This window comes from Peromyscus eremicus, chromosome 1 (assembly GCF_949786415.1).
Source record: "Peromyscus eremicus chromosome 1, PerEre_H2_v1, whole genome shotgun sequence".
Lineage (NCBI taxonomy): Eukaryota > Metazoa > Chordata > Mammalia > Rodentia > Cricetidae > Peromyscus > Peromyscus eremicus.
The window spans coordinates 57,088,504-57,112,677 of NC_081416.1; the positions used below are offsets into that span (position 1 = coordinate 57,088,504).

Sequence of the window (24,174 nt, forward strand, 5' to 3'; positions counted from 1 at the left end):
CCCCCTGGATGGTCCTGGTTTCTGTTCCTAGACACGACTAAGGCCATCCACACCCCGACAAAAGCCCTCCAAGCTGATGTGAATGCTTGCGAATACGCTTAGGAAGGACAAGGCACACAGCAAGGTCATGGCCATGAGAAGGTCTGAGAGACACAGGGGAGGACAGGGGCAGGAGGGCAGGACCAGGGGGATGAAGAGGAGTTCAATCAGTGTGGCCATGGACAAGATGGCAGCCCTGGGAGCTGACAGATGCAGGAAGAAGTCCCTAAGAGAAAAGCCTGTTTTTCAGGATGGGACAGAAGGGCCACCTGGGGCCACCTGTGGAAGGCGGGATGGGAGGTACCAACAGCTGTTGAAGCAAGGGGAGTCTGCAGGCGGGGCTGCCGACAACTGAATGGATGCTCTGCAAAGCCTGGCCCACCTCTCCAGCCCCTATTATAAGGGTTAACTCTTCATTTGTGCATGTCTCAAACTCTCTCTCGTCTACGATAGATAGATGAGAAGGATGTAAACCAAGGGTGACCTTCAGTGTGACCTTCCACGCCTCAGTACCTCAGAGACCTCCTGGGCTGATGTGTGGTATCAGCTGCCCTCCATGCTAGGCTTTATACTCCCTCTGCCCACTAGGGAAACAGCCCAGATGCGTGTGTAGGACCCCACCGTGCCCGCGGTGAGCCCCGCTCCTCTCTTACCTTGTAATGTGCCAGCTGCAGCGCCAGCTGGATGAAGGCATCGGGGCTCGTGCGGCACTTCTTGATCAACCCTTTGCCAAAGGTGTCAAATGGGAAGGAGTGCAGGTCCACGTCACTTGCCAGGAGACTGGCGCTGCTCAGGGAAGCCTCTATGACCTCCTGACACTGTGGAGAGAGGCAGGCTCAGCGGGGACGCACGGGGACGCACGGGGACGCACGACAGGACCAAGTTTGGAGATGCGCATCTCACCTTCTCTGGGGTTTTTCTGGAAAGGCGACCTGGAAGCCCCAGCGAGGCAAAGGCACAGCATCTCTACCTCACCCCTGGGGAGACCCAGTCAGGAGCCACAGCTCCTGCTGCCCTTGAGACTGTCCTAGAGCGCAGCAGGACAGTCCTTCAACATCACCACAGCAGCTAGGGTTATGTGGAAGAAACGTCTAAGGCAGCCCCTCCCCCACGCCCGGGTCCTTGTTCGGAGGGTCTGGAGAGGGCAGCTACTCTCTGCCTCTGAGAGAACGATGGCCCTGCTCTTGAAGGAGAAGGTTTCCTTTGCCGTGGTGGGCAGCTTCAGGAGGGACTAACAAGGAGTAGTAATGAAGGAAGGGGACACCTGCCTAGCCAGCCAGATCTGAAGAATTAACACTGGAGATCACTTAGGTGACAGATGTCATAGCCAGCGTGCCCTCACATTCCTTGTAGCCATGTGTATGTGATTCTGCCCCAACCATAAGTGGCCTTTGTCACCTTGGAAGACGCTAGACTATGTGGGTGACGGAAGGGTACCAGAAAGTAGAACTCCATCTACGGGGCAATGGGGGAGTCATCATCTGCGCTGAGTCGGACCTTCTTCTGGCACAGCTGCTCTTGGGGCCACACGTTCCTGGAAGCAACCTTCACCCAGGCTCTGTGAGCAAGCCCAATAAACTCCGACTTTGGTGGGACCATACTTTGATTTGCCATCGGGGTCTTTGAGGGGCAGACTCTGTCTCCCCAGGGACAGACTTCTCCCAACAGACACTGAAGGCAGCCCCAGCTGTGGGTCTGTTGCACAAAGCAAGCTCATTTTCAGGAAGATATTCCATAAAAGGGGGCATGAACGCATCTTCTGGACTCGACAGGACGGCTATGCTCATGAACTCACAGCAGCTGTGGCCGCCTGCACCCAGCAAGCCAGTCAACACTCTAGCACAGATGGGAGAGGGACTCATAAGGACCCACCTCGGGCTGAGGACATCTTGGCTGCTGGGAGTGGAGCTGTCCTTTTTCTTTAGGGGTGAGGCCAATGGGAGGTTCCCTGCTCTGGTGGCCAGACCACACCCACGAGCATACAGGGAGCACTAGTGGACTCAGTGGGCTGTTGTTATTTTATAGAGAATCTGGAGAGGTGGCTCAGAAGCTAAAGAGTGTGTACTGCTCTTGCAGAGGACCCAAGTTCCGTTCTCAGCATCCGTATCAGGTGACTCACAGCTACTTGTGACTCCAGCTCCAGAGGATCTGACTCTTCTGGCCTCCAAGGGCACCTCACACCCCCGCCACACACACCCACAAGGGCATAGACCCATATAATTAAAAGTAAAATTTTAAAAGAGGTTGTGAAGTTGGGAGGAAGATGTGTCAGGGCAGACCGGCGAGAGTTGGAGGGAGGAGGGAGGATTGGATATAATCAAAATACATTGTTTACACGTGTGAAATTCTAGAAGCATAAATAATATTACCTTTTTAAAGGGATCAATGTTTGCCAGGGGCCAGGAGAGGGTGGCGGCAGGGGGAGGCCACGGGGTGTTTAAAGCAGTGACTGCTGTCTGATGCTGTGACAGCAGACACAGGACACACATGACTGTCCAAGCCTACACAACCTATGCCACCCAGATGACCTGGTGTAAACAGGAATCTGGTGATTAGCCAGGACGCTTCACAGGCAGACCACTCTGCTAGGGATGCTGAGCAGGGCAGGCTGTGTGGTACCCAGGAAATACCCGCATCGCCCTCTCAGTTCTGCTGAGAACCCAACACTGCTGTAACGTAAGGTGTGCTGGGGAGACCCAGTGATTGGTCAGCCCCGGCCCCAAGGTCAGGTTTCTCCATGGATCCCATACAGCCCTGGGACCTAAGAGCACTGGGTCTAGAACTTTACCACATAAGAAAGTACTTCTCAGGCTCCAGAAATTCCTACAGGCTGGGATGTTCCAACCCTAACCTCCCTTCTTCCCAGGGCTCCTATAAAAAAAAAATCTCTTTATTGTCCTTTAAAAATAATATTATTTATGCTTCTAAAATCTCACACATGTAAACTGCAGTTCTGAATCTTCTGTTGCTTTTTGAGACAAGGTGATAGTGGTTCTCCTGCCTCAGCCACAGGGGCAGGAATGACAGAAGTAAGCCACCCTAACATAGCCCCAAAATATCTATAGGAAGCAAATAATGTTTTAAGTTTTAAATATTATAAATTGCCAATCTGGGAGCTGGAGGATGTAGCTCATTAGGTAGAGAGCTTGCCTAGCTTGCATGAAGCCCTGGGTGCCATCACCAGAACCAGAAAACCCACGGTGTGGTAAACACCTGTCATCTCAGTAGAGGATCAAGGCTGCCCTCAGGTACAGAGCAAGCTACAGTCTAGCCTGGGCTACATGAGATTCTGTTTCAAAAAAGTAAAAATTTAAAAAACACTTAGAGGATTTCAAGTCAACATGACTTAAGTTTTTTGTTTTGTTTTGTTTTGTTTTGTTTTTTCAAAACAGGGTTTCTCTGTGTAACTCTGGCTGTCCTGGAACTCGCTTAGTAGACCAGGCTGCCCTCGAACTCACAGAGATCTGCCTGCCTATGCCTCCTGAGTGCCGGGATTAAAGGTGTGCACTACTCAGCTATGATTTATGTTTTTATCCTTATTTGCAGGGAATTTACAGAAGCGCAGTGACTTCACAGCTGAAATCTCAACCAAGAGCCGAAAACTGAAGCCCCAGTTCCCTCAGCAGCCCAGGCCCCTTCTCCAGCTCTGGGCAAACAGCTCTCCCACTGTTAGGAAGAGCGCTTGCCTGTCAACAGAGCTCAGGACCGCTTCAGGAACACCATGGGAAAACAGCCTTCCGACCCAGGTGAGGATGCTCTGGATCAGCAGGCTTACCTCTCCTGGGATATCCCACTGAAGCCTGGCGGGTTTGGGAATACTGGGGTTGGTGTCTCCTCTACAATGTCCGTCCTCTGTGTAGCCCAGCTGGAAGACGTCGGTGGCCATGACATACTGAGGAGAAAGAAGCAGAGAATGAAAACTCTAGTGAGCACAGTGTCTCCTCCATGCTCAGCACAGGACACACCTGGGACCAGCCTTGGGAGTGAGGGCAGCACCTTCCCCAGTGCCCACCAGCTGGGTGGTGGGTGCCCATTTCAGTTCAACACACACACACACAAATCTTAAAAACCCAAAAGGGCAGAGACTGGGAAGCTCCTAGACAGCTGACGTGTGGTTTCTAGAGGTCAGGGAGGTTTAGTAAAACGGCTCCAACGTCACTGCAGGTCACATCCTCTGCATCCCCAGTGTCCACCTGCACAGCCCTTCTGTGTCCTCTGTAATACCAGGAAGTATAGGCTTTCCCCAGGATGCTGCCTCAGCTGTGTCTGCCTCTACCAGGCTTCACATCTCAGAATCAGCCCCGTGGCAACGTGACACTGAGCCTCCAGGATGAAAGCCAGGTCCCCAGCACTCTCCCAGGCACCTGGGCTCCATTTAAGAGGCCCCATCATTCCATCTGGTGGACAGAAAACTAGACACTGATTCTGCTTGTATCCTTGGCCTAAGGCTTCACCTCCTTAACCTTATCTTGATCAGACTTACTTTAAAATATTAGGGGCTGGAGATGACTCAGCCGATAAGAGTCGGCTTGCTGCTCGCTTCTCTGACAGGAGTTTGGGGATTGGTTCCCAGCTCACAGTCACCTGTAACTCCAGCTCCAAGGGATCTGCTGCATGTACTGTACTCATATGCACACAATAAACCTTAGAATCAGCCAGACCGGGTGGATATCTGAACTGACTTCTCTTTCTTCTTTTTCCATGCTTTTGGATTTTTGTGTTGTCTGTTTTACTGTGTGGCCCTGATTACCCAAGTTTTCAGTAATCCTCCTGTCTCAGCCTCCTAGGTGCTGGAATTATAGGCATGTGCCACCATTTGTCCTCTTATGTTTACCCTTGATAACTGTGCTCTGTGTGCTGCAAGCTGCCTGGGCCCCACAGACCTTCCGACAGCCAGCGACAGACAAGACAGCTCTGTGCAAGTGTTATCTGCAAAGTCCCCGGGATGTCCTGGCCTACACTGTTGGGCTGTGCAGAGCTTCCCAGGGGTATGTGTGTGAGCTGCAGTGTCTGGGGGCGAATGGAGATGAGGCATCTGCACACATGTACATCTGGGCTGACCGAGTCCACATTTCTGCTGGCATCAGCTCAGGGCCTGGCAGGGACATAAGCCCTTGCACATTGCCATTTGGAGTCTGTGTGTTAGAAGTGCACTGGTGTCTTAAAGCTCCCAGTGCCTGGTTCTCCCTTTCCAGGCTTTTCCATGTGGGAAAGCTTCCATTGCTGAATCAGCAGCAGCTGGGACTTTGCCAAGACTCCAAGCAGAGGTCAGAGCACCTGAGAGATGAGAGAAGGTAAGACAGGTGCCGCTAACCGCGTGGGAGGGGGTATGCTTTGGAGAAGTGGGGGGAGGGGAGTAGGGTCAGCTAGTCCTAAAGAAGACCTCTCCCCTCCAGAAAGAGGGCAGAGCTCATGCATGAGCAGGAAGACTCTGCAGTTGATTTTGCACCACAAGAAAAGAAATCCCAGGCACAGCACTTTTGGGTGTGGCAGCGTACAACTGGGATCCCAGGAGCACTCTGGAGGCTGAGGCAGGAGGATTGCCGTGAATTGGAATTTGACCTGGGTTAAATGGTGAGACCCTGGAGAGAGGAAGGAGACCCTAGCCTGAAATCTAAAATCTTCCAAAACTTTAAACTTTGTTGAGAGTTGTGTTAGCATTTAAAGTGTTTCCGATTTCTGGAACACAGAGCCTGACTGAGAAGCAGAAGGACGTTCTCCTTTGCTTTCTCTTTGCCTCTCCGAGGTTTTGAGAAGGGTTTTGTTTTGTAGTTCAAGCTGTCCTCAAGCTCCTGATCCTCCTGCCTCAGCCTCCTGGGTACTAGGGTGCCAGTCACATGTCACCACACCCAACTCGGTATTTCTGAAAGCTGGGTTGGGAGAAAGGAGGGGCAGAGATCTTTAAGTCTTAAAGTAATTTTAGGTTATTTTAGTAATTAAATGTTTTCAGTTGGGGCTGGAGGGATGGCTCAGAGGTTAAGAGCTCTGGCTGCTCTTCCAAAGGACATAGGTTCAGTTCCTAGCATCCACCTGCAGCTCACAATTGCCTGTAACTCTCGTTCCAGGAGACCTGGCACCCTCACACAGACAGACATTTAGGCAAAACACCAATGCACATAAAATAACAATAAATAAATCATTAAAAAGTGTTTTAAAAAGCTGGCACACACTTTTTTTCCCGCTTGAGACAGGATTTCTCTGTGTAGCCTTGGCTGTCCTGGAACTCACTCTGTAGACGAGGCTGGCCTCGAACTCACAGAGATCCACCTGAAGATCCAAGCCATATTTTCCCTCTTTTATTTTTTTTTTAAGATTTTAAAAAAATTATGTATAAAATGTTCCACCCAGCCGGGCGGTGGTGGCGCACGCCTTTAATCCCAGCACTTGGGAGGCAGAGCCAGGCGAATCTCTGTGAGTTCGAGGCCAGCCTCGTCTACAGAGTGAGTTCCAGGAAAAGGCGCAAAGCTACACAGAGAAACCCTGTCTTGAAAAACAAAAAAAAAATGTTCCACCTGCATCCATGCAGGCCAGAAGATGGCACCAGATCTCATTATAGATGGTTGTGAGCCACCATGTGGTTGCAGGGAATTGAACTCAGGACCTCTGGAAGAGGAGCTAGTGATCTTAACCTCTGAGCCATCTCTCCAGCCCAGTGCACACTTTTAATCCCAGCACTTGGGAGGCAGAGACAGGAGGATCTCTGTGAGTTTGAGACCAGCCTGGTCTACATAGTGAGTTCCAGGACAGTTAGGGCTGTTGATATACAGAGAAACCCTGTCTAAACCGTTTTCAGTAAGATACATCACCTTAAATTTTTTAATTTAATTATTAATTTTATTATTCTGATGTGTGTGAGTGCACACACGAGGCATTCCCCTTCTACCTTCATGTGGCTTCAGGGATTGAACTCAGATCATCAGGCCTTCGTAGCAAGTGCTTTGCCCTGCTAGCATCTCTCTGGCCTCTGGTACACCACCATCTTATAAGCTAAGACTTTAAGCCAGACCTGGTGGTACTGCTTATAATCTCTGATACTCAACAGGTTGAGGCAGGAGGATTCCAGGTCTGAGGCCAACCTGGCAACAGAGTGAGTTCAAGTCTAACATGTTTAATTTAGTGAGACCTGGTCTCTAAAATAATGGCTAGGATTGTTGCCTTGGTATGGAGTGCACCTGCCTAGCATGTGTGAGGTCCTGGGTTTTATCCCAGGCAAACCCTGCCCCCTCCTCACACAGCTAGATTTTAATATGCATCTTTCTGTTTGCCCTCAAACTAGGGTAAATGGGAAAACCAGGAAGTCTAGCAGTAAGTTTATTATTTCAGATCAAGCTGCATGAGCTGAGAACCACAGTGTGACTTCAGCTGCATCAAGAGACATCTCATGTGCCTATACTCAAGGAACATAAGTTACAGGAAACCAAGGCTCAAATGCCTTTAACTCCCTGTGTGGTACCAACACCAGTGAAGAACGCTGTGCTGTGGTGTGAATGTAAGAAGTCCCCCACAGGCCCGTGTGTTTTAACACCTGGTCCCCAGCTGGTGGTGCTATTTTGGGTGTTATGAACTTCAGTAGAAGTGCATTACTGGGAGCAGGCCTTGAGGTTCACAGCCAGGGCCCTGCTTCCTGTCTGGTGTCTGCTTCCTGGTGTACTAGGAAGTGAGCAAGCAGCCCCCACACGCCACTGTCACACCGGGGTATGCCCTCTCAAAGCCTAAGCTAAAAGAAATCTCTCCTTCCTTCCTATCAGGTATTTGGTCATGGACCAGAGGATTAGACAAATACAGCCAAGTTCAAGTGGGTCTGGGTGGGTTTCCCAAAGCACCTTCCACATCCAGCAATAGGTAAGAACGGCGTGGCTCACCTCCCACAGATGGCCCACAATGGGTGCGTCTGCCCAGGAGTGCTCTGCGTTCATTCCTATCTTGCTGTTTTTGAAGACAACAAATGTGAGGGACTTGTCAAACCACCTACAGAAGAAAACGTGATCATGGGCTTCCAGGGTTACATCAACACCAAAACCCAGAAGCTGTATGTGTGTTTCTTTCTGCATGGACCAATGGCTTCTCCCCACCCCTGACAGTTCTCCAGGTTTCTACACCCCAGCAAGGTGATAATAAAGGGACACACAGGACACAGAGTCATTCATATCTTCTTATACCAGAGATAAAACGCAACCTGTGTGTCCTGGGACCAGAGCAGTACAGACTACTGTAACACTGGGACTAGCACATGGCCTCTCCAGCCAGGCCTGGAGGCACCTCCTCACTCTGGAAAGGGGATCCAGGGGGGGGGGGGGCAGGACCACAGCAGCTGCACAACCACAACCAAGGCCAGCACTAGCTCCTGGGACTGACCGCCCTCTGCCCTGTGTGCCACCTTCTGCTGGGAGCCCAGTGACCCACAGTTAAGAAAGGTGGTGGGGCAGGCAAAGGAAGGGATCTCAAATCCATCGGCCTGGGCTGTGTGTGTGGGAGTGTGGGTGGAGGGAAGCAGAGTTGTGTTTTGATGCTCATCCCTTCACAGTACAACCCTTGGGGTGGGGTCAGACTCCAGGAGACTGCTCCAAAGCACACCCAGGAACATCTCCCACACCCCCCATCAACCTTGGAGATTAAAGGGAGGCGGTACCTGTCAAAACATCTGCCGTGCAGCAGAGATTTGGCGTAGCTGTCTACGGATGCCTCCGGGTCCTCCTTCCTGTAACCCTGCTCCGATTCGTCCAAAGTCACAAAGAATGCTGCCTTTTCCACCGCATCCAGGGACTGCTTATTTTTCCCACGTGCAAAATAGGTCTGCCGACACTTTGCCCAGGGCACTCTGCGGAAGAGGGAAGTGCATCTAGAGACGGCCGCCCTGGGTGGGCCGACGGCTCGGTGGACAACGGCGCTTGCTTGTTAGCACGAGAACCCGAATTTCACCCCGAGCCCTCACAAAAGAGCCAGGTGTGGTGGGCCGTGCTCCCAATGCCAGGTCTGAGGAGAAAGGCAGGTTCCTCAGGACTCACTGGCTAGCCAGGCCACCCAAACTGGCATGCTCCAGGCTGGTGAGAGACCCTGTCTCCAAAATCAATGTGGACGGCCAGTGCCTGAGGAACAATACCCTAATTGTGTGTGCGAGAGCATGCACGCACACACACACTTGACTGGGCATGGGATTCAGATTAAATCAATAAATACTCAGAATGCAGTCCAGCCTGTTTCTGCAGCTACCAGGGAGGGGCACCCTTCCCTGCCCCAAACATCCCCCAGCAGAAACCACAACAAATGTCAAAGGACCTGGCCCTGGAGCCAGGCTCTGCCCTGAGCCTCTCTCGAGCATGAGTCCACTGATCTCTTCAGCACCTTAGACCCATCTTTCAGATGAGGAAACCCGAGGCACAGAGAATAGGCCACAACTACTTTGGAGCAGGAAGGAGTGAAACCATCTGGCCCCTGAACACAGGTCACATGATACTCCTAGGATGATCATCCTGTGCCTACCACCCTGCTGAATTCGGTGTGAGACCCATGTCCCTTCAAAGACCCTCTGCAGTAGCTTCCTCCCATTGCTCCTGGGTCCCTCACTCAGTCCTCAGCCTCCAGGCCCTCTATGATACCTCCATTGCCCACCTCCACCCCACTCTCTGGCAACCTTTGGTGTCAACACCCACAAATGCCACAGGTCCCCAGGGCACCCAGCCTTCAAGGCAGGAGATGAAACTGGTTTTCCTTCTCAGGCCCAGGCTCCAAATGTCAAACAACACACAGCCCGTTTCTCCTGAGTGCCTGGAGCAACTGCTTCTTAAAGCGTTTGGCCCCTGGCCTTGGCTCCTGCAGCAGTTTTGAGAGCAGCTCTGGGGCTCTGTGGAAGACGGTCTTTTGTGAAATGTCGGGACTTTTGACCTCACAGAGCAAATTCTCCTCCCCACTCTCTTGTTCCACCTGCTCCTTACTCTAATCAAGCAGGGCACAGGGCAGTTTCTCTTTCCCTGTGAGTCAGACTCTTACCTGATCCCTTTGCTCTCTTGGAGCTGGCCTTAAAGACAGGCTCACTGTGGGGGGGACTGCTCAGTGGTATGAGGATCTGTGGCCAATTCACCTAACATCCTAGAACTGAGGAGGTAGAACCAAGAGGATCCCTAGAGCTCATTGGTTTGCCAGAATAGCCAATCAGTGAGCTCCAGGTTCTGAGCACAACTTTGTCTTCAAAAAAAATAATATGAAGATACCCAGCGTTGACACACATGCACATACGCTACACACACACACACACACAGACACACACACACACACACACACACACACACACACACAAAGCAAGTCTCCCTGGCTGGGGGCTAGCTCAGTGGCAGAGCACTTGCCTCAGAAAAAGAAATAAACAAAGGAAGTTAGCTGGATGTAGTGGTACAGGACTTCAATCCAAGCACGTAGGAGGTGGAGGCAGGAGGACCCTGAGTTTAAGAACAGCCTCAGCCACATAGCAAGTCTGAGGCCATTAACAAGTGTGTCCACAGCCACGTGAAAAGGCTATGCCTTCACTTCTACCATGAGCCCTTGGGTGGCCCTCCCTGCCCACACACACCTGCTGCCATGTGCTGAATTCAGCTGCCCTTGTGACCCTCCGTCTAGCGGCGAGACTGGACATCATGAAGCAACACTAGGTGCCACTGCTGGCATCAGCGGGGACGGACCTCATGAGGAAGAGCTCCTCAGAGCACTACGAAGCCCAGACCCAGGAAGGGTTTGCAAGGCCACACACCTGTCTGAAGCAGTGAGGGCGGCCAGCTTGGTTTCCCCGGGCTGAGGCTCTGAGGGGTCATCCAGGATGTGCTGCATCTGTTGCTCCAGCTCTCGGGGCCTCAGCAGCCTCCCATCATGGTAGAGCCAGACCTTGAAGTAGCGCCCCCTGTGGTACACAACAATGTGCCGGCTGTCCTTGATGTGCTGGATGGTGTCTGAGGTAGTGAGGACACAGAGAGAGGAGTTAGAAGGCCTTGGTGGGAGCCTCAGATCTGAGTGTTCGTTTGGCTTTTTGAGAGAGAGGATCTCATGTAGCCCAGGCTGGACTCAAACTCCTTATATAGAAAACCAAGGATGGCCTTGAACAATCCTCCGGCCTCTACCTCCTGAGTGCTAGGATTACAGGTGTGTGGCCCTTGATTCTAGACTGAATCACTCCTTTGGCTGAACGAGCCCTTCTAAGGCTTGGATTCCTCATCTGTGAAACATGGTTGGCACACGTGATGGTGTGAATGGTATGTCTCCCATAAGTCACAGGCATTTGGATACTTGGTCCCTATGGTGGCTATTGGGGAAGGATTAGGAGTGTCCTTTGGGATGGGCTTAAGGCCTCCTACCATCCCCAGCGCTCTTTTCTCTGCTTCCTGTGGTGGATCAGGATGTGAGCTCTCAGCTGCTGCTCCAGCACCATGCCTGCCTGCTGCCATGCTCCCCTGGATGATGGGGATGGGCTCTATCCCTCTGGAACTGCCAGCCCCAGACAAACCCTTCCTTCTAGAAGTTGCTTTGGACAGGTGTTTTATCCCAACAGAAAATAATATAGCATTCTCCTCATGAATGAACACCCAGTTCCCACAGAGCTTATGAGTTATAAGCACCCAAGCTACGAAGTTACATAAGAGGGTACCCTGGAAAATGTTCTGATGAAGAAAGTGGAAAACTCCAACATAAAAGCTGTTTCAGGGGCTGGGGGGATGGCTCAGTGGTTAAGAGCATTTGCTGCTCTTCCACAGGACCAGAGTTCAGTTCACAATACCCACAACAGGTGGTTCACAACCACCTTTAAGTCTAGCTCCAGGGCATCTGGTGCCCTCTTCTGGCCACCTCATACACATATTTAGAGAGACACGGACATACATAAAAATAAAAAGAAAAAATAAATCTTAAAAATATGAAATCCTTCAGCCAGGCATTATGATGGTGCACCACCTGGGAGGATCAGTAGTTCAAGGCCAGCCTCAGCTACATACAAGTTAGAGGCTAGCCTGGGCTACATAAGTCCCTATCTCAAAAATAAAAACAAAACAAACAAACAAACAACAAAAAAAAAAAAACAGGGAACAGGGAGATGACTTGTGGGTAAAATCCCTTGCAGCACAAGCCTGGTGATGTGAGTCTGATCCCCAGAACCCACGTAAAGGCAAGAGCAGTGAGCCAGCCCCACAGCACTGTCATCTGAGCTGCACAGGAGTGCTGGAGTGTGGCTGTGTCCCTCCCACAATCATACACACATAAACACAATGAAAAAACTTAAAAAGAATTAACAACAAAAGGCTGGTTATGGCAGTGCACGCCTTTAATCCCTGCACTTGGGAGCCAGAGGCAGGTGGATCTCTGTGAGTTCAAGGCCAGCCTGGTCTACATAGGGGGTTCTAGAACATGAGACTCTGTCTCAAAAGAAGAAAGCAAACAGATTGGACAACTAAGCAGCATGGCCCGAGCACTAGCATGTGGTGTATATGACCCCACCAGGCACACTATATTTTAATGAGTTATTTGTTGTTTTTGTTTGAGACGGGGTTTCACTAAGTAGCCTTAGCTGACCTAGAACTCACTATGTACACCAGGTTGGGCTCAAATTCACAGAGATCCACCTGCCTCCACCTGAGTGCTGCGATCAAAGGCATGTGTTCCACCACATCCGGCATTACCCACATTTTAATATTTATCATCACTACTATTAAAGACCATGACAGAGCCGGTGAGACGGCTCAGCTGGTGAAGGCATTTGCTGCCTAGCCTGACCCTGCACGGTGAAGAAAAGAACCAATTCCCTCAAGATGTCCTCTGTAGTGTGCATCTTTGAAGGGCCTTCCAAATTTTTAAAAATTACATTTATTCACTTATCTTGTGTGGGTGCTCAAGCATGTGAGGACAGGCATGCCACAGTACGCATGCACAGGGCAGAAGACAACTTGTGGGAGTGGGTTCTCTCCTTCTACCACAAGGGTTCCTGGGATCAAACACAAGTACCAGGCTTGGGGACAGGCACAGTGACGTGCTGAGCCGTTTCGCCAGCCCTGAAGAGTATCCTTGACTCCAGTCCCCTTCTCGAGCTCTGTGTCCTGGCTGACAGAAGGTAAGCACTTTGCTCCTTCATGTGCCCCTGCATCCCATGATGCTTTGCCTTCCCACAGCCCAGAAACAATGGACCTGGAACGACGAGGCAGACTAATCATTCCTCTCCTAAGTGGTTTTGCTCGGGTATTTTGTCACAGTGCTAAAAAATGACTGATACTGTGCACTTGAACCCTGCAGGCCTGCATGGTACCAGCTGGTATTCATGCTCCCTCCCTATCTTTTCCAAGGATGTCTTAGGTTGGAAGGCAGATTATACGACCACGTTGCCTGGGCCAGGAGGCCAACAGCAAGAAGCTGGGCCATAATCCAGCTCCTTTGGCGTGGGTATTTTATAGCAAATCCTGCATGTGGGCCAAAGTAAGGGAATATTTCAGCAGGTCTGGGGAAAATGTCCAGTGAACAAAACTCTGAACTGAAGAAATATTAAAATCTGGAACTGACCCATTGTCTAGACCTAGTAAAGACAACAGGAATCTAGGCCAGAGCTGGGGTTCAGTTGGTAGTACACCTGTCCAGTGTGTATGAAGTCCAGGGTTCCATTCCCACACCAAATACTCCCAACAGTGACACATGCCTGTAATCCCAGTAGGAGGCAAGAGGATCAGAAACTCAAGGTCATCCTCAACTATATACTGTTTTAGGCCATCCTGGAACACATGAGATCCTGTTCCCAAACCATTATCAATGACAGAAAACAAAAGGATTCCAAGAGGAGAATCATTCAGAAATGGAACCTCTCGGGAAAGACCCTGCAGATAATCCTGCCCTCAATGTCCCCCAGTGTTTCCTGGTTCTGAGCAGCAGAGTGCCAAACGCTGGGTCCCAGGGGAGGCCCTGGTGAGCACCACCCACCTGTCTCCTCCCCGGGTATGCGGGAGGTATTAAAGAGTCGCTCCCACTGGGCAGAGCAGAGTGGAATTGTGGATCCCAGAAGACGAATCTGTAATAAAAATGTGTTTTAAACCAACAGGCAAAAATCCCCCAGGAAAACTTTAAACGGAGTTGATTAAAATGCTATTTCCTGTACATACTGCCCAGTCTGACTTCATCATCTCCAGCTGTCCCCTGGGGTAGTACCTGAGGGACTTGCTGAGCTGTGCCAGGGTACTGAAGTTCCTTCCAGATAAACACTTAAGCCACCCAAGGTTATGAAAGAAATGGTTCTCCTGAGTAGTTCACCAGCGTGTCACACACATGCACAGGAGTTGGTTCTCTCTTCCCCCAGGAATTGAACACATGTGCTCAGCCCTCACAGGGTCTCTCACTGAACCTGGGGCTCCCTGGTTAGGTCCATTATCGAGCCCCAGCTATTTGCCTATCTCTGGTCCCCGGTGCTGGGATTCCCATCATGCACCAATGCGCCTGGCTGGGTGTCACTCTTCTAGCTCCTCATGCTCTTCTCAAAGCCAGCACCTTATTATCACCTGAGCCCACCTCTCTAGCCTCCCACAAGAACGTTTTAAAGGGAAGTTTCCTTACGGGTTTGAGTTCCTCACGGTCCAGCTTGCGACGATACAGCAGCATGGCGTGGATAGTGTTGCCGGCTCTTGCCGCCTGAATGTGGGTGGGGGTGATGTACAGCATCTCCTGTGTGGGAGGTGACAGCAGAGAGTGTTCATGGGGATGGCATGGTGATTTGTACACATGGTGGAGGCCCTCCCTCCATGACACCAAGGTGTTCCTACGCTATGCTCAGTTACAACCACTTTTTATATTTGTTTTAGGTTCTGGTGTTTTGAGACCAGGTTATATTATGCTCTCAGGTTCCTGAGAGCTAGGATTAAAGGCATGTGTCACTATGCCGACTTTACAACTTAACAAATTGTTATATGGTTTCCCCATATTTGGACAGTTTTGTTATTGCTTTAGGTCCATTGTGGTTTTTTGGCAGATTGGATTTGCTTTTTCTTTATGTGTCTATGTGTGTCTGTGTCTGTTTGTGATTAAGTGTACATGTGTGTGCAGGTGCCCAGAGAGACCAGAAGAGGGTACCAGATCCCCTGCAACTGGAGTAACAGATGGACATGAATGCTGGGAACCGAACTTGGGTCCTTTGGAAGAGCAGAGAGTGCTCTTAAACTGCCATCTCTTCAGCCCCAAGGAGGGCCTTGAACTCCATGTGTAGCCAAGGATGACCCTGAACTCCTGATCCCCCTGTCTCCAACTCCCCAGTGCTGGCCTGACAGGCATGAGCCACCACAACAGGCTCTAAATTTGTTATTCGATCTATTCTAACCCCAGTCTCCATCTGTTCCTGGGCTATAAGTGCCAGCAGGATTTTGCTGGGCATGGTGGTGTACACCTTTTCTACCACAGGTTCAAGGCCAGCCTGGGCTTACTAAGCAAGTGCTGTTTGCCATGAAGGTGCACTTTGCAATATAAAGGTGTTTGTGCTGTTGGGTGGAGGGCAGGGACCCCACAGGCACAGGGGATCTAACACACAGGCCCCAGGTCGGAGCTTCACAGGAACATGAAGTTATGGAAAACAGAAGCAGGAGCAAGAGGAGAGGAATCCACCCCAAGCCTCCCCAGGCGGCCAGCAGGGCTGCCCAGCACAATGCACACACCTTGGCTGCAGCGGTTATGGAAGACCAACTCACCATGGCATAGTAGTTGCTGTTGACCATGAGCGGCCCTCGGCCTCGCAGGTAGATATATTCCTCCCACCAGTCGCTCACCTATAGTGCAGACACAAACAAGACAGAGTCCTGAGCAGCAGCCATGCAGCTGCCCTCCCAGGACCAGCCTGCTCTAGACGTGCACAGAACTTTCTGGAAGATTCCTGCTCCAAAACAAAGCTGTCTTAAGCAGACAGGACACAAGGAGTTGAGAAACACATTGGTCTTAAGGGGAGACCTGGCTAGACAGTAGAATATCATTTACTCACTTAAAAAAAAAAAAGTATCAGGGCTGGGGATGTAGCTCAGCTGCTAGAATGCTTCACCCCTAGCATGGCACAGAACTGGGCACAAAACTGTACAGTGGTACACACACAGGCAGGGGGATCAGGAGTTCCAGGTTATAGCAAATTCAAGACTGCTGTGTAGCAAGTTTGAGGCTAGCCTGGGAGCCACATGAGACCGTGTCTCCAAACAAGAGTAACTGCCAAAGTGCCCTGGCTGAGAGTGGGGTACAATGTTACATGCTTGCCCGATATTTACCAGGCCTTGGGTCCCATCCCCAGCATTGCAGAAAAACAAAAAACCAAAAAAACCACAGATGAGCAATGAGCTCACATCTCCCCAATGATCAATCTTTCTCTTCCTGATGCCTGGGTCTGTCCCAGAGCTACAGCGATAAGCCAGAGGTCAGCATGGGTTGTCTTTACTCTCCAGAGTGACTGTCACAATGCCACCCTGAGCTGCCCATTCACAACCCGTGCTGATTTGAGCACTGTGTTGAGGTACACACCTGGGAAAGGGTATGCACGAGAGTCTAGGTACACAGAAGTCCAGCTGGCCTATCATTAAAACCAGAACATGGTGGCCACTCATAGCCTGGGAGTCTTGGGGAGTCCTGCCCTCCTGGGCACAGTGCCTGTGTCTGGTACCCTCTGCTGGTTCTGTCTGATCCTTTACTCTGTTTCTTTTGGCCTACTTTCTCTGTTTGCTTTTGTCTATTTATTATTTGTGGTTTTAAAATTTTTTTATTTTCTCTTTTGAGACAGGGTTTCTCTGTGCAGCCCTGGCTGTCCTGGAACTCACTCTGTAGACTAGGCTGGCCTCGAACTCAGAAATCTACCTGCCTCTGCCTCCCAAGTGCTGGGACTAAAGGCATGTGCCACCACACCTGGCTAAGATTTATTTTTCTTGTATGTGTTTTGCCTGCATATATGTCTGTGCACCATGCATGTGCCTGCTACCTATTGAGGCCAGAAGAGGATGTTGGATCCCCTGGCACTGGAGTTATAGATGACTGTGAGCCACCAAGTGGGTGCTGGGACTCAAACCCAGGTCCTCTGCAAGAATGACAGGCACTCTTCACCGCTGAGCCATCTCTGTGGCCCCTTGTTTTGTTTTGGTTTTTGAAGCAGAGTCTGATGCATTCCAGGCCCATCCTGAACTCTATATAACCACAGATGACCTTGAACTTTGATCTTCCTGCAACTATCTCCCAAGCCCTGGGAATGCATGTGTGTGCCACCAACCAGGTGCAATGCTGGGCATTGAACCCAGGGCATTGTACACCATAGGCAAGGCCTCCATCAGCTGAGCTTCCTTACCAGGAGTTAAGAGTGTGTCCTGCTCTTGCAGAGGACCCAAGTTGGGTTCCCAGAACCCATGTTGGGAAGCTCATAACCACCCGAAATTCCAGTTCCAGGGGATCCAATGCCCTCTGGTTCCCATTGGCATCTACATGCATGTAATACATAGGAACTCACCTAGGCACATATACATAAATAAAAATACTTTTGTAAATTTAAGAGCTTTTCTTGAGATAAGGTCTCACTGTGCAGTCCTGATTAGTCTTGAGCCCACAATCCTCCTGCCTCTGCCTTCTGAGTGCTGGGATTGTAGGCATGTACCACTGTGTCTGGCTAACAGGTTATTTTCAAACCTTTACCTCCCACAAAAGTTATTCCTTACATCTGGACTCCCCATCTTGGTGTCACACCCCCAACATGCCCTCTTGCCCCGCCCAACACCACACGTAGCTTAGCCGTTCCCATCGTTACCCCTGTCAGCATCATCTGAACCCTGACCAGGAACTCAGAGGGGATACTCTTGGATGTAAAAGGTACCAGAGAAGGAGGTGAGGTGGCTGGGCCACCACAGGAGGAACAGCCTTTAGTGGCCTGCCGGGTGAGGACTAGAGGCTCATGTGCAAAGCAGCTCCCTGCCCTGAGTGGGGTGTAAAGGCTACTAAGGAGCCTCTGCATGAGGGAAAGGCTGCCAGCAGCTCTGTGCACACTTCTCAGAGATGAGTATGGCTGCCCTCAGCTACAGTTAGAACTCCGTGAGCCCCTCCACACCAAAATATCTCATTGAGAAAAGATCTATGAGGAAAGATTCAGGTGCAGAAATACTTACATAATTTGTGGCCCACCAGGATTTTAGCTTCAAATACCACTGCAATTTGGGTCCGAGATTGACAGCAAAATCCTGGGCCAGCGCAGTCATGCGCTGGAAGTCTCCTTCCTTCATCAACGGCCTCACAGATTCCAAGTACTGGAGGGAGAGAACATGGGCTGAGTTAGATACCACCCCTGAGCCACGGACCACTTCACACACCTCAGAAAAGTCAGACTATGTAGAAAAGTTTGGGAAAGCTTCCCTAGGCCGGCCTGCCCTCTCTACAGACAAGACAACCCCCTGTAGGGCAGGTGAGTGACAATCAAAGTCACTGCTTCCTCATGGAGGAGGTATCAAAACATCTGTCAACCACTATTTGGCCGTTACTTCAATGATGACCTGAGATGGTGTCCTAAGATGGGTGGGACAGCCCAGTGAGGGTGAGGCAGGTGCCCAGGCAGAGCAGGACAGGACCATGGTTCCAGGGTCTAGACGCTTGGTTCAGACAGACCAACAGGCGCACACCTTGAACATGTTTGGAGGTAAAACACACAGGGATATCTCACACACCATCTTTTCTCTTTTCTTTTTTTGAGACAGGGTCTCATGTAGCCTAATTTGGATTCAAACTCACTATGTAACTGAGGCTGGCCTTGAACTCCTGATCCTCCTCCTCCTTCTATCTCCCAAGTGCTAGGATGACAGGCATGTGCCCCCATGCCTGGCTAAGCACGACTTTATCTAAGAATCCCAAAAGCTCCCCCCAAAGAACCTGTACCCGAGTGAGTTCCAGGAAGCAGAACTGCGATCAGATCTTATTAGTCAGGAAACAAAACCTGGTTTGGAGCTGAGTGTGACGTACAATACCTATAATCCCAGCACTTAGGAGGTAGAGGTAGGGGGAATTTCTGAGAGTTCAAGGCCAGACTGGTCTACATGGAAAGTTCCAGGCCAACCAAGGCTACATAGTGAGACCCTGTCTCAAAACAAACAAACCAATAAAAAACTCCAGCTTGGGGACAGCAGGGTTCTCTAGGACCTGTTTTGCACAACGAGAGGTGGGGCCGTTCCTCCTCAGGGCCGGCTGCTGCGGTCTGAGGCTTACTCCACTGACAGAACAGAAATGTTGCACTCTCCCAGGCTCTGTTGGCAGATCACCTGCCGAGAACACACAGAGTCCTGGATTTGGGCCCCAGCACTGCATAAAACTGAGTATAGTGGGATCAGCCTGCAACTCCAGCACTCAGGTGGTAGAGGCAGAAGAATCACAAGTTCAGGGTCATCCTCAGCTACACAGGAAAGTCTAGGGAGTTCAAGACCAGTCTGAGCAATGTGAGATCCTGTCTCAAAAAGGGGACAGGGACTCTGGACACTCTGGCGTGAGCACCGCACCACAGCAGCCAGGTGGCTGGGATGCGAAGTCTCATTCTTCCCATTCTGGGAGAACAGAGACGGAAAGAAACCTGCCAAGGTCAATAGGGACTAAATCACTAAGCCAGGATCCAAACCCGGAAGCCAAGATGCTTTCGATTTACAGTTCTGAAAATTGGGCGGGAGGCACAAAAACATGGGTGTCCTCCGAATTGCAGGCTGGAACACATCAAGGTATGGCCGTTTTACAGCAGGTCAGGTTCAACACAGAACCTCTCTCTGCTACTCTGTGACATGAAATCCCACCCGTGGACACCTGCCATCCAAAAGCAGCAACAGGCAGCCAGATGAAAACATCTGCATGGACATCCCCAGCTTCCCTGCTTACAACACAGCCCACAGGATCTACCCACACAGTGAGCGTTATCAGCCACAAAAAGGGAAGAAGCACAGGCATGCTGGGACAGAGAGGAGTCTTAAAATCACCCTGCTTGGGGAAGCTAAGACAGGAGGATTACAAGTTTGAGGCTAGCCTGAACTACACAGTAAGATCCTGCCTCAAAGAAAAATAAATGCTAGTGTGTGTGGGGAAACCCCACAAGAGTCACACATTACATAACCCCAGTCAGGTAATATTCCCTGACTCGGCAAAACTAGAAACAGAAAGTGGAACAGAGCTTGGCAGACCCGGGGCAGGGAGCGTGTGAGCTATTGCCTAACGGCTCCAGTTTCTGCTGGAGGCCATAAAAAGGCTTGACAATCCTTGGTGGTCACAATTGCACAATGTCCTAGATATAATTAGTGCTAATGAACTTACACTTGAAACAGTTAAAATGCTTCTCTGTGTGTGTGTGTGTGCATGCATGCACATGCAAGGATATGCACACATGTATGGAGGAATTTGGAAGACACAAGCCCTCGGTGCCATCCTTACAAACACCATCCACCCCCTTGGAAGTGGGTCTTTCAGCAGCCTGGAGTTTAGCAATCAGGCTAGTCACACTGGGCAGTGAGTCACAGGGATCCTCCTGTCTCCACTTCCCAGTACTGAGATTACAAATGTGTGCCACAAACCTGGTATTTTTATATTGGTTCTGATGAATCAAATTCAGGATTTTGTGCTTGCAAGACAAGCATTTTACTGACTAAACCATCCCCTTAACCCATTTTCCTCCTCCAATTTTTTTTTTTTTTTTTTTTTTTTTGAGACAGAGTTTCACTGTGTAGCCCTGGCTGGTCTAGAACTAATATGTAGACCAGGCTGGCCTCAAACTCACAGAGATCTGACCATCTCTGCCTCCCGAGTACTGGGATTAATGGCATATGTCACCATGTCCAGCCTTTAAAAAAATAATAAATGTGGGTGTTGTATGTATTTGCCACAGTTAAAAATGTGGCAGTTTGGATGCACTCAAACTACTGAGCCATGCACAAGGGAATCCTATGGTGTTAAACTGCATCTCAATAAGATTAAAAAGTAAACATTCCCCAACAGGTGGGATACGGCACATTTAAACATTGAAGATGTGATTAATGTGCCAGAGAAAAACAACATCAAGCCATGTATGGTGAAGCATGTCTACCATCCCAGCATCAGGAGGCTAAGGCGAGAGGATCAAGAGTTCAAGGTCATGGGGCTGGAGGGATGGCTTGGCAGTTAAGAGCACTGGCTGCTCTTGCAGAGGACAGGGGTTCTATTGCCAGCACCCACTTAGTGGCTCACAATTGTTTGTAACTCCAGCTCCAAGGGATCCAACACCCTCTTCTGGCCTCTTTGAGCACTGCATACATATATATATATACACATATATATGTGTATATATGTAGTGTATGCATACAGTGTACATATCTACACAAAATCAAACACTCATACACATAAAGCAAAAAAAAAATAAACAAATCTTAAAAGAAAATTTAAGAGTTCAAGGTCAGTGTGCGTTACCTAGCAAGACCTTGTATGCAGAAACTATGTATCAAAGGGCTGCAGACTTGGCTCAATGGTCTTGTCTAGCCAATGTAAGGACTCTGAGATGGGGTGGCATTATTACACTAACCCTTCAGGAGAGGCTGCTGAGCACTAATAAAGAGTAAGGACTGTAATTTACAGTAACAATTAGACAGACATATCAATCTAAAGGACTCAGGCATCTCAGCACGAGGGTGAGTCATACCTACCCTGCTCACAGTGTCTTTGACGGCTGGGACAGGCAGGCGCGGCAGAGATGTCTGGAAGCTGTACAGCATGGGCTTTCGGCCTGAGAAGACCTTGACCATAGCCTAAAGATACAAGTTACATTTCAAAGATGAGGCTGTGTTAAAGAGTCAAAGCCAGGGTTCACCTGCACGTGACCTGCTGAGTGTCTATGGTGACCTACAACATCAGGTTAAAAACTGGGCCGAACAAAAACCAGGTCTGATGGCGGCTTCAGGTGTGGCTGCCGACTGTCACCCCTGGCTAGGAGCCCTGAAGCGGACAGCGCTCTGCAGGCGGCTGTCAGCCTTCTCCTAGAAGGTTCTTGGTTTGAGGCTGGTGCAGGCTCTGGATATAGGAAGTAAGGTCAGCTGAGGTACCTAGCCTTCAAGCCACCCCCAGGAGTGGCAGTGTATCCCTGCCCATCCGGCCAAGCAGCATGGAGAGTGAGCCACCTCCCACAGCCTCCACAAAGGCTGATGCAGGCCAGGTATATAGAAGGCAGCTGGCTGGGCAGCGGTGGCGCACGCCTTTAATCCCAGCACTCGGGAGGCAGAGCCAGGCGGATCTCTGTGAGTCCAAGGCCAGCCTGTCTACAGAGCAAGATCTAGGACAGGCACCAAAACTATACAGAGAAACTCTGTCTTGAAACACACACACACAAAAAATAAAAATTAAAAAAAAATAAAATAAAATAAAATAAAATAAAATAAAATAAAATAAAATAAAATAAAAAAAAGAAAGAAGGCAGCTGTCTCCTGCTGATAGAAACCAGGGCATCTCTAAGGGTTCAAGGTGTAGACAGTGATGATTCTCAGAGCTCAGGAGTGGTAGGACTCAGCTCAACATCAGCCACGAGGGCCGTTTAAGCCCGTGGGAAACTGTCTCTACTTAGGTGTTAAGTTCTGTTACTCTAGACATTAGAAAACTCACAGACAAGGTGGAAGCTGGTTTGGGAAAGAGTGGAGTGTGTGGTGGATAGCAAGGGGACCCTGGAGGAGACGATCACAAGTGGGGGTGATGGAGAGTATGCTGGCCTGTAGGTCAAGGTCAAGCTGACCCATTCCTCCAACACACCAAGAAGGAGCCCCAGAGAGAAGCAATTCAAAAGACAATTTTACTAGAACCAAATTCATTAAAATCATTTACAAACCTTGGGAGCAGAAAATTAGTTTCTTTATAAAAAAAAAAACAGAACTCAAAAAAAAGATTTTTGTTAGATATTTTATACTCACGTATATTAAATTTGTGTAACATTATTATGGTATTAAGCATTCTACTTATAAAAACATTCATGTAAAACAAAACAAACCAACAAACAAAAAAACAGAACTCAAGACCAGAAGCCGAGAGTGGGGGCACATGTAACAGCCACACAGTGGAGGGGGTGTCGGATGCCAAAGAGGAGGCCCCAGGAGTGATCTCCACTCTGGACAGCCACCCCTCACCCCCACGCCAGAAAACTGAGCTTATAAAGACAACTAGCTGGGGCTTTGGATATGGCTCAGTGGGTAGACAGCTCACCAAGTTAAGCTACCACGAAACTCTGGGTTTGATCACCAGCATCTCATAAAAAACCAGACATGGTGGTTCATGCCTGAGCTGGAGTCAGGAGAACCAGAAACTCAAGGTCATCCTTGGCTATATAGTAAATTCAAGGCCAGCCAGGGTGACCTGAGACCCGTCTCAAAAACCAAAAACAATAAACAAACAAACAAAAAACCTGCACAACTAGTTAAAACTTGACAGCTCTCGTGCATATGGCATAACCCTCTTCCTTAAATGAGGGAGCTCGGCCTTAGGGTCAGGGTGAAATGGAGAGCACTGGAAGGTTAGGGTAAATCAGGTGATCTGGCCAGCAAAAGCGTCTGACTGCAAAGTGGCCCCAAGGCTACAAAGACCTGGCGGGTGGCATGTAGTCTCAGTGTCCAGCCTGAACTACAGGCTGAACAGAGGTGAACAGAGATGGCAGAACTCCCAGAAACCATTAGCAAGCAGCCCTCGGCTCCACATGAGTGTCAAGGTGAGCTGTAGCTCTCCCACAGCCAGAGTCTGGGGACAGGTCACACACCAAGGAGCAAAGGAGGAGAGGTCTAACAAGGCAAGGGTCCTCCTCTAGTGACGTCAGCACCGCGGGTCCCCTAGCTAGCGGCAGGTAGTTACCATCCAGATCCTGGTGCTCCGGCTCATTTTGCCGTGTTCTGCGAACATCCAGCCATGGTAGGAGAGCAGCACCTTCAGTGAGTAGCGCATGGTCATGATGACCGCTACCCAGAGCCCCGTGCCAAAGAGGATGCCACTCACGATGTTCTTCGTCTGGCTTGACATGCGGCCACTGTGGAGATGGACCAGACAAGTAGCTAAGGCGTCAGTGTGGGAAGATGGCCACGGCAACTACCTCTAAGCAGTGGGGCCAAGCACCTTTCCAGGGACAGGAGAGAGTAGGCTGCAGCGCCCCAAAGCAGAGCTGGGGTCATTAGT

The 24,174-nt window shown here is 50.0% G+C and overlaps 1 protein-coding gene and 1 long non-coding RNA gene across 2 annotated transcripts in view; one reads left to right on the forward strand and one right to left on the reverse strand.

The window, feature by feature from the left end:
- LOC131911612 (uncharacterized) overlaps positions 1–4,681 on the forward strand; it is a 16,392-nt gene extending 11,711 nt beyond the window's left edge. The window contains exons 2-3 of the long non-coding RNA XR_009379406.1: positions 3,586–3,785; positions 3,900–4,681. This is a non-coding gene — a long non-coding RNA (uncharacterized LOC131911612). The remainder of the gene's footprint in view (positions 1–3,585; positions 3,786–3,899) is intronic.
- Positions 1–24,174, reverse strand: part of Cpt1a (carnitine palmitoyltransferase 1A) — a 65,299-nt gene that overhangs the window by 7,407 nt on the left and 33,718 nt on the right. The window contains exons 4-14 of the mRNA XM_059263810.1: positions 23,857–24,028; positions 21,678–21,779; positions 18,150–18,287; positions 15,720–15,797; positions 14,599–14,706; positions 13,972–14,059; positions 10,778–10,973; positions 8,669–8,857; positions 7,902–8,007; positions 3,815–3,931; positions 693–857 (exon numbers count right to left, since the gene is read on the reverse strand). Of these exons, the coding sequence (XP_059119793.1) occupies positions 693–857; positions 3,815–3,931; positions 7,902–8,007; positions 8,669–8,857; positions 10,778–10,973; positions 13,972–14,059; positions 14,599–14,706; positions 15,720–15,797; positions 18,150–18,287; positions 21,678–21,779; positions 23,857–24,028 (1,459 nt within the window). The remainder of the gene's footprint in view (positions 1–692; positions 858–3,814; positions 3,932–7,901; positions 8,008–8,668; positions 8,858–10,777; positions 10,974–13,971; positions 14,060–14,598; positions 14,707–15,719; positions 15,798–18,149; positions 18,288–21,677; positions 21,780–23,856; positions 24,029–24,174) is intronic.